The sequence below is a fragment of the Macadamia integrifolia genome, chromosome 8 (genome assembly GCF_013358625.1).
Source record: "Macadamia integrifolia cultivar HAES 741 chromosome 8, SCU_Mint_v3, whole genome shotgun sequence".
Classification (NCBI taxonomy): Eukaryota; Viridiplantae; Streptophyta; class Magnoliopsida; order Proteales; family Proteaceae; genus Macadamia; species Macadamia integrifolia.
In genome coordinates this window covers 22,034,281-22,051,075 of record NC_056564.1, presented here as the reverse complement: position 1 = coordinate 22,051,075, position 16,795 = coordinate 22,034,281, and the positions used below count along the sequence as shown (strand labels likewise).

At 34.3% G+C, this 16,795-nt stretch overlaps 2 protein-coding genes across 2 annotated transcripts; both read right to left on the bottom strand.

Moving 5' to 3' along the window:
* Window positions 1-3,969: 3,969 nt before the first annotated feature.
* LOC122087646 (serine carboxypeptidase-like 26) lies at window positions 3,970-8,138 on the bottom strand. Its single transcript, XM_042656845.1, has 8 exons — window positions 7,743-8,138; window positions 7,325-7,426; window positions 6,932-7,203; window positions 6,502-6,777; window positions 5,418-5,596; window positions 5,230-5,325; window positions 4,569-4,671; window positions 3,970-4,326 (listed from the first exon to the last, which is right to left on the bottom strand). The coding sequence occupies exons 1-8, from the start codon at window positions 8,116-8,118 to the stop codon at window positions 4,114-4,116; spliced, it is 1,617 nt and encodes a 538-aa protein (XP_042512779.1). The 5' UTR covers window positions 8,119-8,138; the 3' UTR covers window positions 3,970-4,113.
* A 2,210-nt stretch (window positions 8,139-10,348) lies between these two features.
* LOC122086113 (serine carboxypeptidase-like 40) lies at window positions 10,349-15,136 on the bottom strand. The gene is made up of 8 exons (XM_042654822.1): window positions 14,685-15,136; window positions 13,704-13,811; window positions 13,333-13,607; window positions 12,897-13,157; window positions 12,585-12,703; window positions 12,406-12,498; window positions 12,136-12,241; window positions 10,349-10,696 (listed from the first exon to the last, which is right to left on the bottom strand). Exons 1-8 carry the CDS (start codon window positions 15,061-15,063, stop codon window positions 10,550-10,552), a joined length of 1,488 nt encoding a protein of 495 aa, XP_042510756.1. The 5' UTR covers window positions 15,064-15,136; the 3' UTR covers window positions 10,349-10,549.
* Window positions 15,137-16,795: the final 1,659 nt, after the last annotated feature.

Below are 16,795 nucleotides of genomic sequence, written 5' to 3'. Positions count from 1 at the left end.
CACAACAATCCCTGAAGTCCTAAACTCCTCGACCAGCGGCGGACACTCCAAGCAGGCACCTGCAGAAATAGGTTAGCTGTTAAAGCCGGAATGGCTCAAATTACATGATTACATTTTGATGATTGGATTTAAACTTTGAAGTAGTGGGACATGTTTTGCAGTTAAGAATTAAGTTGGAAGACCTAATTTATGCCCTTAAGTTCATAATTAGATACTTTAAGAATTATGTCAATACTTGCATTTATTCTTGTTCATACTTTTATGTTATTATGATAGATCATATTTTTGTTGAAACATTTCATATTTCATATGGCAAGGAAACACGGCCAAATATTTCATATTTGAAGTGAACACCATGTTGTTGATATGGAGATATTCTTATTTGTCTCATTCGACTTAAGCTATTTGGGTAATAATGATTTTCATAACTTAGAATTTATTAAAAAACCATTGACTATCCTTAGATTTTATTTAAAAATCACAACTTTGACACCCATGGTGAAGATGGCACTTTATGTAAATATTGGTTTCTAACAGAAACGATTCTGTTAAGTACGAACCATACATGTTTCTGTTTCTTTCAGGTTATAAAATCATTTTTTTTTTTTGCGATTACCATACAACATTTAAGATGCAGAATCACTCCAAAAAAAATAGAAATGCAAAAAAGTGTGCTAGATCCAAAATCATGTTAAAAAAACAGAATCGTTACAGTACAAAGCCTTAGTGGTGTTCAATCCTAGCCCGAACCAGTCGGGTTAACTAAATTCGACTGGTTCAACAAGGAACTCAATATTTTGTTACCATTCCTCCTAGGCCACCTAAGGATATCGTAAGGAGTACTTACTATACACATTAGGATACCTCAAGGTAGGATTTTTTTCCTTTCATCTAAATCAAACACTTATTGGGTTAGCTTTTGGCTCCGTTTGGTTGCAATGGGAATTTGAAGGGAAGGAAAGAGAAATTTCCATACTTTAAAAATAGAAGTTTATAATCATTATCCCATGTGATTGTATAAACTACTTAATTTTTTTAACCATATTTAGTAATGACACATTTTACATGTAATTTTTATTTTGTATATTATAACGAAGGGTTTTTGATGCAAAATAAAATGAAATTTTATAACCAAATATGGAATGATTTGAAATTAATGTTAAAGTCACACGGGTAATCATTACATATATTTCCTTTTTAAGTATGAAAATTTTACTTCCTTTCCCTTTAATTCTCTTTACAACTAAACATAGCCTTTGGGATTTATAAAAACCAGTAAAAAATTGAAACCTGACTAAAAATCAAAATGAATCCAAAACCAGACTAATTGAAATCCCTTATTCATGATTCTCAAAATGACCTTCAAAATATGTTTTCTTCTTTGGGGAAAAAAAAATGATTTGATACAAATCAGAAACATCAAATCTGGTTATGATCGATGACTATTTGTCAAGAAAAGGAGGCAAAGGAGGGGGGACCCCGATCCTCTCCAGTTCTCCAGTGCATCCAGCTCGCATCAAATGGCTAGCAATATTCGAGCACACTCCCCTGGCCTTTTGATGCACACTGGACATACTTGAGAGGATCAGATTCCGAAGCGAGGTTGCAAACTTGGACAGGTAACCTTGGCAACAAAATCATTGATGTCTTGAGAGGGAATTAGAATAAAGGAAAATCAATAGAGATTACACATATCCATGTGGATTTTATGCGATTTGAAGCGAAGCTAATGGAGGTGACCCTAATGGAGTTGCCATGAACAAAATCGTAGCCTTTCCATTGTAGAGAGAGGCAGTGAGAGAGAAGGAAGAAGAAAGGATAAAGATGGAGCGAAGACCATATTGCGTTCTCCCATTGGTGTTTATGGGATTTTTTCCCTGGGCTAATGGAGCCCACCCAACCGCGCCCTGAGCCAAATAGGGCCTGGGCTACGCTTTTTAACCTGTGGACTAGGCTAAGATAAGGCTTAAAATTCCAAGCCTGGATTAGGGTTAAGCTGGGCAAGCATTCAGGAGAAAAAAAACAAAAAAAAGGGCTTGCCTCATCTAGCTAACCCTAAAATGGAAAAAAAAAAAAAAAAAAAAAAAAGGTGGGGGGGCTGCTGGCCTTGACCCAGCTTGGCCCAGTTAGGGTCAATGAGGATTTTACTGGGCTGGGTTGAGCCCATTAGGGTTGGGCTGAATTGTGCCCAAGTTGAGATAAGGGGATCTAGGGTTGGGATAGTGTTATAAAAGTCTGGACAACCTAGTCTTGTTGCACTCCTTAGCTCAACACCATGAATCCATCCTTCACCTTCTCACAGTAGGGCAAATGGTCCCTCCCTTGGTCTGATGTTCAAGGAACAAGACTTCTTGTTTAGCAATAAAACACTGCTTGCATCCCTTAGCTCAACGCCATGAATTCATCGCACCGATGTATAATTCTAGATATATTATTTTAACTATTAATACACCAGATATCCCATAATGCTTAATTGGACCTATCATGTTAGAAAACCAATCATAGGCGACTAATAAAAGTCTTATTCCTTAAACATCCAGAAACACTCCATTCAAGAGGTACACCAAATGTACAAACGAATTATTGTCGATAATATTTTTTTCTTCAAAAAAAAAAATCTAACAATAATTCACAAGATTCTAAAGGGATCCAGCTCGCTACACACAATTATATAAATACTCCTTTTTTTTTTTGAAAATTATATTTTTAAATACATATTGTGACAACCATACGAATAGAATACCTAGTTCTATCCCTAGATACGAACAATGTAAGTTTTAACCTTAGGATAGAAAATCGCACAATTTAAGTCAATGCGCACATTAATAAATTGCTAACTTAAATTAGGTTTAATGGATACATGAATCTAATAAATTCATGGCATTGTTCAGAAGAATTTGGCCGGTTGCATTTTTTTATTATTTTATTTGGGATAGGGTTTCCTATATTGCTAGTGTGAGGAAAACTTCCATGCCACACCAATCGGATGTGTGGATGAATTTCATCAATAGAAACCCATATGGTTAGAAAGAAGAGAGATTGTCAAGGATATGAGAAAGTATGGAACGGCATGAGAATCTTTTTCCCAATTTGGAATTTTGCATCTCAAAATAGTTACTTAGACCTTAAGGTGACTAAGATTTTGTTTTCGGTGCCAAATCTTGAAAACCTTTAAATCATATTCACACATGCAATCTACAGTTATATTCTCAGTCAATAATCTATTTTCATATTGTGTTATCCTATAATAACTCTAATTAATTTGATTTTTTTTTTGGGGGGGGGGGGGTTTAATACTTATTTCTTCTCTTTTCTTTTCTTTTCTTTTCTTTTTTCTCTTTTTGGGAGAGGGAAGGAGGGGCTAGGTGATCACTTCTCCTTTGAATTTGAAAAAATCAAACTAGCACTAGGACTTCATTCTTCTTTTCTTTTTTTCTTCTATTCAACAAATAATATCCTTATTTAATAGGTGATGAAGATGTTCAATATAGATTGTGTTTGGTATGCACTTAAGGAAATATTGAGATTGAAAAGATGAGATGACAAATATACATTAGGGGAAAAAGATGTGGGCCATTTATCTCCATATATATATCTCTCTCTCTCTCTTTAAGATGATCCCCTGGCCTTCTTGTATGATGATTTATCATGTGACCCCATTGCACCCGGGCGGTGTATCCCTCTCCCATACGTTAAATAATTAGTGTGTTCAAATATTTAAGACCATGGATGAAAAATTTAATGTTGTGTTTGATTACCAAACTTTGGTACATATGATTCTTAGAATGAATTATTGATCAAGAATATATTCTAAGAAGACGTAAGAAATATAACCCTAACCCACAATAAGAGTTATAACACAAATATAAGTCCAAATTGACACATCCTTCATTTTGTATGATAAATAATCCATTATTATTATTATTATTATTATTATTTTGTCAGAATTGTATAATCTAAAAGAAAATGGATCTGATATGCCAAGGTGGCCAGTACATTTATTAATTGACCTAAATAAGTCCTACCCTCTTTCAAAAGTAGAGAAGAATCCAAAGAGAGAATTTCACTACACTTGTTTTGATAATTATATTCTTTCTTCTATCATCCTCATCGTCAATTACCATTATCACTATCATCATCATCTTGGGTAATCCCCATCGAAGTGAGATTCTTTTCAGTTTTGGTTATTGGAAGACGTTTTCCTTCAATGAAAGACTGGATGAGTTCAAATGCTCTTCTTGGTTGGTCCCTTGGAACCTCATGACCTGCTCCTCTCACCGTAGCCAGAGTCAAGTTGCCTTGGTACTTGATAATGGATCCACTAATCTGTAATCAACATCACAATCTAAGTAAAGAAGAAGGAGAAGAAGATCAATGTGTGGGGAGTGGGGAGTCGGGAGAATCTCCCACTCTAAATTAATGGTGGCATTAGGTCCCCTTGTATATGAATTGACATAAACGAAAACTTCTCTTTCCTTCTACGTATGTCTGATATCAATAGAAGGAAGTCGATCCATCTACCTTGTTTTGATCAACAAAATGAAGATGGGGGGAAAGGGCAATTTTACCTCTTTGTTACCCCAAAGAGTCCAATTCCTTTGCACTGGAAGCTGAAGCCTCTTAATCGCATCTCTGGCACAAGTATATGGAAGAACAGCATCGAAATCACCACTGTGTTTCATCACAAACAAAAACCATAGCCATGATCAGATATCTTTTAATGAAATCTTAAGATATTTTTACTGCTAAATGTACATTTGTTACACTGACACCTTCCAGCCCGTCATTAACAATCTATTATTTAGTTGGTTCTAAGGTCTGGTAGGATGGAAATAGAATGGGGTAGGATTCCTACAAGCTAGTTTGTAATTCTTGAGTGTTGGGAACGGCTTTCTTCTTCCTAGTATTCCAAGTAAAGAAACTAGAACAAAACAATTAATGAATCATAATATTAACCCAAAGGGCAGCGGAGTTGGCAAGGGATCTTCGCCTCAGGAAGCATGTGGTTTTGAGTTTGACTCCTCTTATCTCTTTGAGGCCACTCACACAGGGTGTTTAGTGCTCTCCACTATTTTCAGTAAAAGTTAAATGATTCTCATTCAACCATAATATGACCCAGTTCATACGATTGTGGGATCAGTGTGAGCCTGTGGGACTAGTACTTGTCCTTAGCAAAAAAAAAAAAATCACAACATTAAAACAATGAGATAGAGTAGAGTATCTTTTTACCTATAAACCAGAATTGGGATACCATGCAAATGCAAGTGCTCCAAGATTGGTAAGACACTAATGGGACTGTCTTCCCAACGATGAAGGAACACATCCCTGCAATTTGAAGTTCTCACCATCCTTAGTTAAGTCATTTAAATTGAAGCAATCACCAATCAAATAAAAATGAAAATGTATTAATTAAGTACCTGCAGCCTTCCCACTTATCCCATTTACCAATGATTGAGACCGTACCATTCTTATTAGGGCTTTCGTAACCTTCATCAAATCTAGTAACTTTGGCATGTAAGGCCTTTATAACTTCAGGGCGAGTAAAATACACAACAAGGTTTTTTTGTTTACACGCATCATCAGCTCCAACTGGTCCCTGATAACAGAGATGAAAAATCAATTCAAAATCCACTGCTATTAATGTTGATAGCAGACAACAGTAATTAGGGTGTAAATCCATCCGGTTCTGGGTAATTGGTCTAGTTCTTAAACAGTTCGGGTCTTAAGGAGTCATGATTAGAACCAGCCTATTTATCTAATAAGTTCCAAACTTAAGATTCATAATTTACCGTTTATTTATCAGTGAGACGGCTTCATTTCCTAATCAGTAATAAGAACTATTACATTTTTCTGAGATTCCAAAATCAACAACAAATAACTTCTTTCCCAACTTAATGCGGTATGCTACATGGATCGAAGCAAGGACAAAAAAAAAAAGAAAAATAAAAGTGAAAGAAAACAATCTGTTTTATTCAAAGTCATACTTGGGACAAGGGCTAATCTAAGCGTATCTTTCCTCATAGGAGCTAGCAATTACTTTCAGTCCATTTACTCAGATTGTGCAAAAAATGAGCATAATGTCTCTAGTTAGGGCCTTGAGATTATGCTTATTAAACTAGATTTGATCTCCCTCTTTGAGGTTAATATTTTTTTCTCCCTTTTTCACCACTTTGTAAGCATTCCTATATATATATATATATATATATATTCTCTTTCTAAATGCAATTTTTATCCACCCAAAAAAAAAACTTTTTTTCTTTTTTTGAGAGATCAACCGGTCCTAGAAACAACCCATCTCTTTTATTAATCAATTCCACATTTAAGATTTAAAACTAGACTAATAACTTAATGAATAGATTGGTTCCCATTTTTTGTTGCTTAGTTCTAACCCAATTCCTGGTTCTGATCCTAAATTGAAACCTTTGACAATAGAAATGGAGTGGCAAAACAAAACAGAAAAAACCTGTCAATTTACTCAAAAAAAAAACTGTTCTCTCTTACCGAGGTCACGGTTGTATTGTCTTCATGGCACTTGGGACCATAAATATTATAGGGATATGTGTTATCCTCGAATCTGAAGAAGTTGAGAAGCATAACTTGTTTACACTCAAGAGTCCTATCACTGAACGGCATATTGAAATCACAGCTTTTCTGCATTTTATTCCAGTCTTCATCGGACATGAGATTGTTCCTCCATAGGTACTCAAACCATCCAGGACTGCGATCAATCTTCTGAAGACCACGTTCATCTTGGTCATTGATAGTAGGGTTTCCGATCTGCCACCATCAATATATTAAACTCATGAGCTCATATTGTAATAACAATGTAATGTTTTCATTATGTATATGTGGGTTAACGATATGAATCCGGGTATGGTTTCAATTGATCCCCATTATTTTTGTATGAAGAGAAAGAGATAAGAAGACATACAGAGATGCCCTTGAGATTAATGATTGTACCACCCTTCTTATTCTGTTGGAGGATAGTATAAGCAATTTCAGGCACATAATGGCCAGCATAGCTTTCTCCAGCTATATAGACATCTCTGTTCTTGTATTCAGGGAACCTCTCTAGCCAATTTATCAAGAAATTATAGGCTTCTTCTATTGTTCTCATATCTCCGGTTGAAGTATAATCCCACGTATCGTTTGAGTATGAGAAGCCAACCCCTGCTGGTGAATCATAGAACAACATGCTCCCCACTGGATCACCCAGAAGAAAAGAGAATTTCATGAGATGATTAAGAGGCCCTTAATATTGTTTTATGTATCCATTAATGAAAATTAAATATGAAATAATCAAGATGGGTAGGAATAAGCTCACATTTATTCCATGCATATGGATTCTTGATGAGATAATCGTTTTTTACAAGAAGTGGACCAAGTTCCTCAAATGCTCCAAATCCAACGGAAGAACAACCAGGACCTATGGATGAACAATTAACAAGTCTAAAGAAATGCATTGAGAAACGATAGATGAATAGAACCTTTTAACGAGATAGTTCTTTTTTCAAATCTCTCGAAATGGAATATGTTCCAAACATTTATGCTATGATTCCTTACTTCAACAAAGTGCAAATATCTAAATTTTACATTTTAAATACTTTTTCAGACCTATTGCCGATACTAAGTAGTAGTCACAAATTTTTTATCTATTTTTCATAATATAATAAAAGTAATAAGTTAAGGCCCAATCTTTGACGTGTAGGACTATTTAACCTAAATAATAATAAGTAATGTACCTCCATTGAACCAGATGATAAGGGGCTTTGAATCTTTGTCAGTTTCGGCTTCAACGAAATAATAGTAAAGGGATCTTCCGACGTTTTGATTGACTATGATATACCCACCATAATGGTTGAGAATCACATCACTGGGTTGTCCAGGAAGCTGTGATATTTTATCGCTCTCTTTGGATCCTTCTTGAGGGAAAAACTCAGGTTTGAAATCGGGTAGGTCAATAGTGAGGTCGTGGTCTGTGTACACTCCCCCATTGGCCTTGATCTTCATGAAAGTTCGAAATGCATCGCCTTGCCGGCCATGGATGCTTGGCACAAGAAAGCCAAAAAGGAGGGACACAAAAAGAAGAAGAGAGAGAAGGTTTTCTGAAGTCCTCATCTTGTCTCTTCTCTCTTCTTCTTTCCCCACGACCTGAGTTGGAATAGGAGGTCTTTTCCCTTTTATACTTGCAGACTATAACGAAACTTTGCAAACCTTTGGTTGAGAGTTAAAATAGCTCTATTAGGTGTTTCTTGTTGTCAAGAATGAAGGTGGTCGAGGCCAATTATTAGTGATTTAAGTTTATATGGAACAATTATTTTATTGTAAAAACGATTTCAGTTTTATTTAAAAAAAAAAAATCAGTTCATAGAGTCTCTAGGGCACTCCAAACTGCAAAGACAGCCTTCTCGACCCCTTAAAAAATTGAAAATTTTTGAAGATAACCTGATATAAACGTCACTTGTGAACCCAATCAGCTCATCGTATGTGATGACACATATAATATTTTAATGATATGTGTCATTTTGTTTTCATAAATTTGTGGAAGAAAAAGGTCATGGATTTTCACCAAATCATACGGAAAGAGTCATGAGACTCATAAAGGAGAGCAGATCCAAACTCTATTTATAGGGTGGGAAGGTCTAAAGCCCATTATTAGGGTGGAGTTATGAGGATTTTTTGAGATTTTCTCACCCCACCCTGTCCACCCAAAAAACAACTATGGATGGAGTTAGGGAGATAAAATCTTGATGCAACACCAAAAATTACGATGCCGTTTGGTTAGATCAGGTTCCTGAAAAAAAAAATTCTAGAAATTTTAAATTTCACATTTATTATGCTGATGAACTAGTTTTGTAATTATCTTTTGCAATGATTGTAAAATTTTTCATTTTATTTTTATTTTAATCCAACTTCACTTTGACTGTGTTTGATATGTATTTTTGAAATAAATTATGGGTTTAGAGCAAGCATTGAAGTAAGAAAATAAAAAAAATAATTACATTTTAAAATACACTTTATACCCAAAATTTTGTTCGAGAATATATATCAAACACAGTCTTCATGTGTTCACGAACGACTCCCAAACTTACAAAACCGCATGTGACACAAAACAAGGTGCATTGTGTGTTGCAGTACCACCTTCCTGTGGAAATGAGTTCAAGACAAGGCCTTAAGAAGTTGGGAAATTTTATTCTACAGGTATTTTTGCCCCACAATGTCGTTTTATAATATGAACTATTTTGTAGTGTAAAAGAACATTATAATCCTAGAAATTAATTGAACTAGATTGAGATTGTTGGTTTAGTTCTAGGCTTGACGAGGGTCTATCAGCCCCCACTAGCGAGCCCAACCTAACCTATATATTCAGATAATTCTATGTATGGGCTGGCCAAAAATAAACCAGGCCCAAGTTGTTGAGGGCTTATATACAGATAAAATCTTAGACCCAAACTCAAAAATGTAGCCTATGTTGGGAAACCCAATGTTTGAAGCAAAAAAAGAGGCATATAAAGATTTATGTACTTCCCAATAGTTAGTGACCGAGTTCAAACCCAATGATCCACAAGTTGATGTGGAGATGATTAAAATTAGTTCATTTTGTTGTAAATATTTTACAAAAAATTTATAATTATGTATAAATTATGAATAGTTATCCTTGTAACAACGGAAGGTGATGTTTACAAGAATTAGAAGATATATATGAGCCATTCATTCCTATGGTTTTTGTAATTATAAAATGGATGTTATTTAACAATTTTTGCAATGGATATCGGTAAATTTTTTTAGTATTCCTTATCCTTTATAATTTTGTATAGATTTTCAACAAATTTTGTAATATTTTATGGCAAGGACTATCACAATATCATAGCTCCCATTTATAAAATTGGAAAGAGAATAAGTGATGAAACTAGCTATCTTATTTTCTCTCCAATCAAGAAGCTGCATGAATACAAATTTAACTTCACATAAGGACATCTCCATATTACTTAGGCATTGAAGGTAAAAGATTAGGTCTAGGATTTAGTTGTCGATATTAGCATCTATATCAGTATTGGTCTCGACTGATATTGAAACAATATCAATCCAAGATCGGTTATATCGATTTGGATCGATCAATATTACCCCTATTTTTCATAAAAAATATATAGATTTTGTTAACGATTTTACCATGATACCGACATGACACCTGATCTTGGATCGGCTAGGTGTTAGGATCAGTCTCAACTAATACCAATACGATATGGCTGATTCTGCTGATCCTATATCGATACTTAAAACCATAGATTAGGCCGTTATTCTTTTTCACCAAGATTTTTCCTTTTCCTAAAAAAAATAGTCGAAAAGATGAAATCAAGTATTTCTTGGAAATATTTATTTATGGATTGAAAAAAATTCCACCAATAATAATTGGAAGCTAATCAAGTAATCTATCTAAAAATCAAATTAAAAATAAGGAAAGGCTAGCCAGCTAAGCTTTCCCCGTAAAAAGGAAGAAATAATTAGGGGGAAAAAAGACGAATTAGCTGTGAATGGTTTCCTCCAAATTTCATGATACTGGGAGGTTCTTCCCACTAAGGAAATGCTTGATAAGTGCAAGTGCCCTAACTGGCTGGTAACTTGGGACCTCATGACCTGCTCCTCTCACTGTAGCAAATGTTAGATACCCTTTGTATGCGAAAGTGTACCCTCCAACCTGCAAACAAAAAAAAAAAATGTGACCTTTCCTTTAGATAAATAAAGGTAATTAAGAATTTTCAAGTTTAAGTACGTAATAAGCATGTGATGATTGTCACCTATGTGTTTTTCATACTTTTTGTGGGACCCATGTTGGTAACAACCCATTAACAAATTAAAAGAAAATTAAGTGAAAAGTTCTGTTACAATTCTAAAGTACTTCATAGAGTGGATAAAAGAACAAATTAAAAGAAAATTAAGTGAAAAGTTCTGTTTTTCTGGTTGAGCTAGGGCAATTCTAAAGTACTTCATAGAGTGGATAAAAGAACAAATTAAAAGAAAATTAAGTGAAAAGTTCTGTTTTTCTGGTTGAGCTAGGTTTGAACAATATATTCGCAGATAAATAAAATTTCAGAACAAAAATTATAAGAGAATCTCTTCATCCGAGGTGATGTGACCTTATGATTCGATAAGGGAAAAATGAGTTTCATCATTAAACATTGGTCCTATTGTATGTGTCAAAATTTGAAACTATCTTTCCACAGTCCAATTCAAGGGTGGAAGTTGTGGCTTAAAAGGTTCTCCATTCACTGGCGTTGAAGGGAAACTCCATTCAAAAAGATAAATAGAAAATAAATACAGCAATGTCGATGCTGAAATTCTTTCTTTCTTGTTTGCACATTAGCTACACGGAAGTTAGTTTTGTAGTTTTTCCATGAAAATGTAAAGTACTTCTAAGTTGGGCATATGTCAAATTTAATAGATAATAATAACCCAATATATCAATGGTAAAAGAATTTTTCTCTTCACTGCTTTCGACGAAAGTTGAATGATTTTCATTCAACCCTGGTATGACCTGATTCATACAGTTATGGGGTCAGTATAGACCCGTGGAATTAGTCAAGCGAAAGGCCTGAATACCCATCGTTAGCGAAAAAAAGAATCTTTCTCTAATTTAATAAAAGATTCAGATTATTCAGATATCAATGACTTTTTAATAAACCTTTATTTGAAATCATGAATGAACCTAATTAGGTTGAAAATTGACTTGAGTGGGGAATGATATAGACAACATTCTAGAAGAAATAAAAGTGAGAATCGACAAAGATAATTATGTGATACATAAGTTTACAATACAAGACTCCACAGCTCCTATTTTTATTTATCTGCTTTTCATTTTTCTTTAAAATAAATAAATAAATAAAATAATTAGATGGACCTTCGGGTCCGTCCAACACGGAACATGGCAGATATTTATGCTAGTCAAAGAAAACTCTCTAGACTTCCTAGACTAGAAAACCTCCATAAATTCTTATTGACTTTAAATTTAAAAAAAAAGAGGGGGGAATGGGAGGAAATTATGTGCAAAATATTATTCTCAAAGAATTGAAATTTAGTAAAATGGTTGGCTGTGATGTGGAGAATAACAGTAGAGATTGAATAAGAAGGAGATATTACCTCTTTATTTACAAACCAAGGATACCATGTTGTGTTAACAGGAAGTTTAAGCTTATTGAGAGATGACCTTGTTGAAGTCACTGGAACCCTTCCATCTATGTCACCACTGCAGTCATATATTCATTCCAATAAACACATATTAGCTTCTGAATAATTCAATAATAATCTAACCTACTCAATCTAATCTCATCAAACTTGAGTTCATGAAAAAAAAAAATTTGAAAATAAATAAATAAACCAATAAATAATTTTTTTTAAGTGTGGACTTGCCTGAACACCCAAACACGAACTCCATCTGCCATGGCCTCCCTCAAGAGAGGAATTATCGTCGATGGGCTATCGTTCCAATTGTTGATTAAATTACTGCAAATTTAAATCTCTAATCAAATTTTCATATAAAGCCTAAGAGAATATATCATATTTTTTTTTTTTTTTTAAATGATTCACACCTGCAAGGTTCCCAATCATAGCTAAGTTTGGTGACATTGGCATGTAGGGCCTCTTGAACATCAGGTAGGTTCAAATAATTATGTACATAATAATCACTGCAAGGATCAAAATTCATTACCTGCAACAAATCATCCACCATGGAAAGAAAATGAAACTACAGTTATTAATTTTTCTTATATATTTTGGATAAGAAAACTACTTGGATTCTTGAATGAGAAAATCCTCATTCTATTGTCCAATTATAGAGAAATTAATATAAATCAGTTAGCGAAGATAAAATTGGTTTCATAAGTGCGAAAATTTAACCGTACCGACGCCTTCTTTGGCAGGTCTGTGAGATTGTTGGAGAAACACAATGGAGCATAGATGTTGTAGATATTAATGGAAGCTAAATCTATATTAACTTCCTGAGCACCCTTTGTGCACTGGCTGCTTTGTGTTTTTGCATTTGGGGAAAAATCACAGTATTTGTTGATTAAATAGTATGCCTCATCAGACATGAGAGCATGGGTCCAAAAGTACTCAAACATGCCTCTTTGGTCTGTATCATCATTAATCACTGCATTTCCAATCTGCAATAATCAACAAATTAGGTAAGAGTAAAAAGGTAAGCAACCAAGCCTTAATGATTATTGTGTAAGTCTCAATCTACATTGTAAAGTTATGTGAGTTTCAATTATATTAAAGAGTAAGGAACTGAGAAGAAAAACAAGTTAGAGAAAGGTAGAGAGAGAAAGAGTTATATACAATTAATCCTTTGAGATTGATGATAGTCTTCTTGGCAATCTTATTCTCTTGGAGAATGGCATGTGCAAGCTGGGGTACATAATGGCCTGCATAACTCTCCCCTGATATATAGAACTCCCTAGTTTTGTACTCTGGAAATCTTTCTAACCAATTAACCAAGAATGCATAATTATCGATCGCAGTTCTTCGGTCTCCACTTTTCGCGTAATCAGATGTCCTGTTCGAATATGAAAAGCCAACGCCCGCCGGAGACTCCAAGTACAGAACATTAGCCTCTAAAGAATACAGAATAACAGTAGTAATCAGATCATTTAATGCTCAAAGATGAATGCAGAATTATGGTTTCTAGTATTGAATTTTGAAAGTTATACCTCTGTTCCATGCATATGGATTCCTGTAGAGTGTTTTGCCATCACTGTAAACCCGAAAGGGACCATGTTCCTCCATTGCTCCATATGCAAGTGAAGAACAACCAGGACCTGCAAATAGATCAAAGGGCATCAAATTTTGGATCATAGATGTTCCAGAAGATATTCTTAAATCAATTATGAACTGGGTTCTGCAATTTTTTAAGATTGAATGATTGATCAGATCATATCATTTTGGAAGTAATAAATACTAGAATTCAGGAACAGAGCTACTGGTCATTTTAGAATTTAAAGGTCCGTTTGATAACGTTTCTGCCATTTCTGTTTCAAGAAACGGCAGAAACATAAATAGAAACGGATCTACAAATAGAAACGGAATTGAAGGTGTTTGATAAGTCATGTTTTTAGAAGTCGATAGTAACCAATGAAAGAGTGGCCACAAGTCGTTTCTAGAAACAGCGAAACAAGTTCAGCTTGGGTCGTTTCTTGAATCATAAATAAGTAAAAATTTTTATTTCTATTTCTGAAAATAAGTGAAACGGAACAATTTTATCAAACGCTTTTTACTTGGTTTCTACTGTTTCTGGAAACAGAAACGGCAGAAACACGTTTCTTGAAACGTTATCAAACGGGCCCTTATAGTCTGCATTGGCTTTCTGCGAACTTATTTGATCTGATCTTTCAGGGATTGTTAGGCTCTGTTTAGGACACAAAAATTATTTACATTCTGATAGAGATGAAAGAACATCATTACATGAACAATGGTTACGAATTTAATAACAGAACCCATAATCATCGATGAGAAAAAATCACAAAAAACAGAAAATAGAATAGAGTGGTTGAAGAACAATCATATGGGCACAGTATAAAATACAGAATTATAAGGAAAATTATTACAGACCCAACAACTCTGAGAAAATGAAATTTTAAGTAATCAAAATTGTTATTGTCAATATGAACAAGAGAAGACAGAGATTAAATTACCTCCATTAAGCCAAAGAAGAAGAGGTTTTTTATCTTTATTGTTAACAGCCTCTGCAAAATAGTAGTAAAGTGCCCGACCAGCAGATTTGTCTACTGTGATATAACCAGCATACTGAGAAAACTTAACATAAGGCTGTCCAGGGAGCTTTCCAATCTTATCTTTCTCTTTCAACTCTTCTTGAGATTCCACATGAACCTCATTAAAGATCTCTGTTTCTTCATAAATTGATTCTGTATTGATCCCTGCTTTGTTCTGCAACTTGTCCATGTAAAGACGGTGAAGGGCTTCTGATTGCCTTCCATGATTACGAGAAACAAAACAAGAAAGAGAGATAAAAAGTAACAAATGAACCTTCAGAATCATCCCTTCCCTTCTCATTTCCTCTCTCTGTTTCTCTCTGTTTCTCTCTGTTTCTGTTGTAGAAGAGTGAAGAAGAGGACTCACACAAAACAGATGTATCCTCTCTCATGAAACATGAAACTCAATATATAGCACGTGCAATGCTTCCTACAACTTCACACCAATCTCATCACTGTCATTTGATCGGAATCAAATCAACACTCATACCAATCCAATGGTCGGATTATTATAAGTGATAAAATGAAGTCATCAGCATTGGATCAGTCTTTGTGGGTCCCTTTGGTCTAGGTTACTTATGTGGGACCCATTTCGGTTGATTTAGTCAGACTTTAGATGAGTGTATGTGAGTTGGGATGGCTTGGTCCACACAGAGATATTATCTATAGTTGCTATGATTTGGTCTAGTGTCCACGTGGCTAACTTAGATGAGAGAGTTTCGGTGGTTAACTCTAACTACATCTCGATTCAAAGTTGAAAAGTGTAAAATTACAATTTTGCCATTGAAGGCAACATATTCCATTTTTATACAAATGGACTGCATAGTCATTCACTTATTTTTGTCAAAACATGTGGGCTGTTTGGATGATTAGAAAGATTCAATCCAATTGCGCATACAAACAAGGAATCTTTTCGTTTCTGAATAATTTTTGTAAAGAAAATCCAATGACTAGGAATAAAGAATATAAAAAGGAATTTGGATCTAAACCAGTCTCTATTCATCATCAACATAATTTAGTTAGTTGACTTTACTTATAATAATTTAAGCAAAATATCACAAAGTGTTGGTTTAGGAATTGGTATTAGATTGACCGTATCGATATTAATCAACATCAATATCAATGTTAATATCAATATCAATATCAATTATATGGCATGAATGAAGGGAAAATTGGTCAAAATATGATATAGAATCCATTTTGGAATTGAATAACACTCAATTCAATATCGTAAACAAAATTATTGTTTAGTAAGTATGGGTTACAAGGGCAATTGTAGTTAAACCACGTAAAAGATTCTTATAGTCAATCTGAACCATTGGTTTGATAGATCATCCTCTAGATGGAACATCTTAACTCAATGATCCTTCTTGTATTAGACTTTTCCATTGTATTTAAGAACATTAAAACTATATGCTTTGCTCGAATCTTCAACCAAACTTTGACCGTTACTTTTTATCACATTTAAGAGTCCATTTCGATCATGGTTTCAAAAATTGGATCGGAACTGATAAACCAGTTTAGACGGATTTCAAATCTTGAGCGATCTGATATCGATCAACTTGTTAAATTGAAGAGTTTAACAATAATAAAAATTGTTAAATATGTCTGATCTATGTTGATATTGGATCGAATACAACACCTAAGATTAACGATGTGAATTTGCAACCGAAATCGTCTATCGAAACCAAACCGACCTGTTTACAATGAAACCGCAAAACCGTTTAGTAAATGGTGTGGTTATGGTTTCAAGTTTCAGGCCGATTAGCTAAACGGGTCGGGTCGGTTTTAACCATGGAACCCGTTGGTTTCAAACCGAATTGAAACCGTTTAAAACCATTTAAACCGTTTAAACTGATCCGATTAATCCATATAATAATTAAATAAAGAAAGGGCAGTAATCCGTATAACAATTAACAATTAAATTAAGTGTCAATTCAAGTTTAGGCTTTACATCATGAACTTGTAATCTATATATGTTACTATGTTATTATGTTATCATAGATGGGTTGTTTTGGCTGAACGACCTGTCA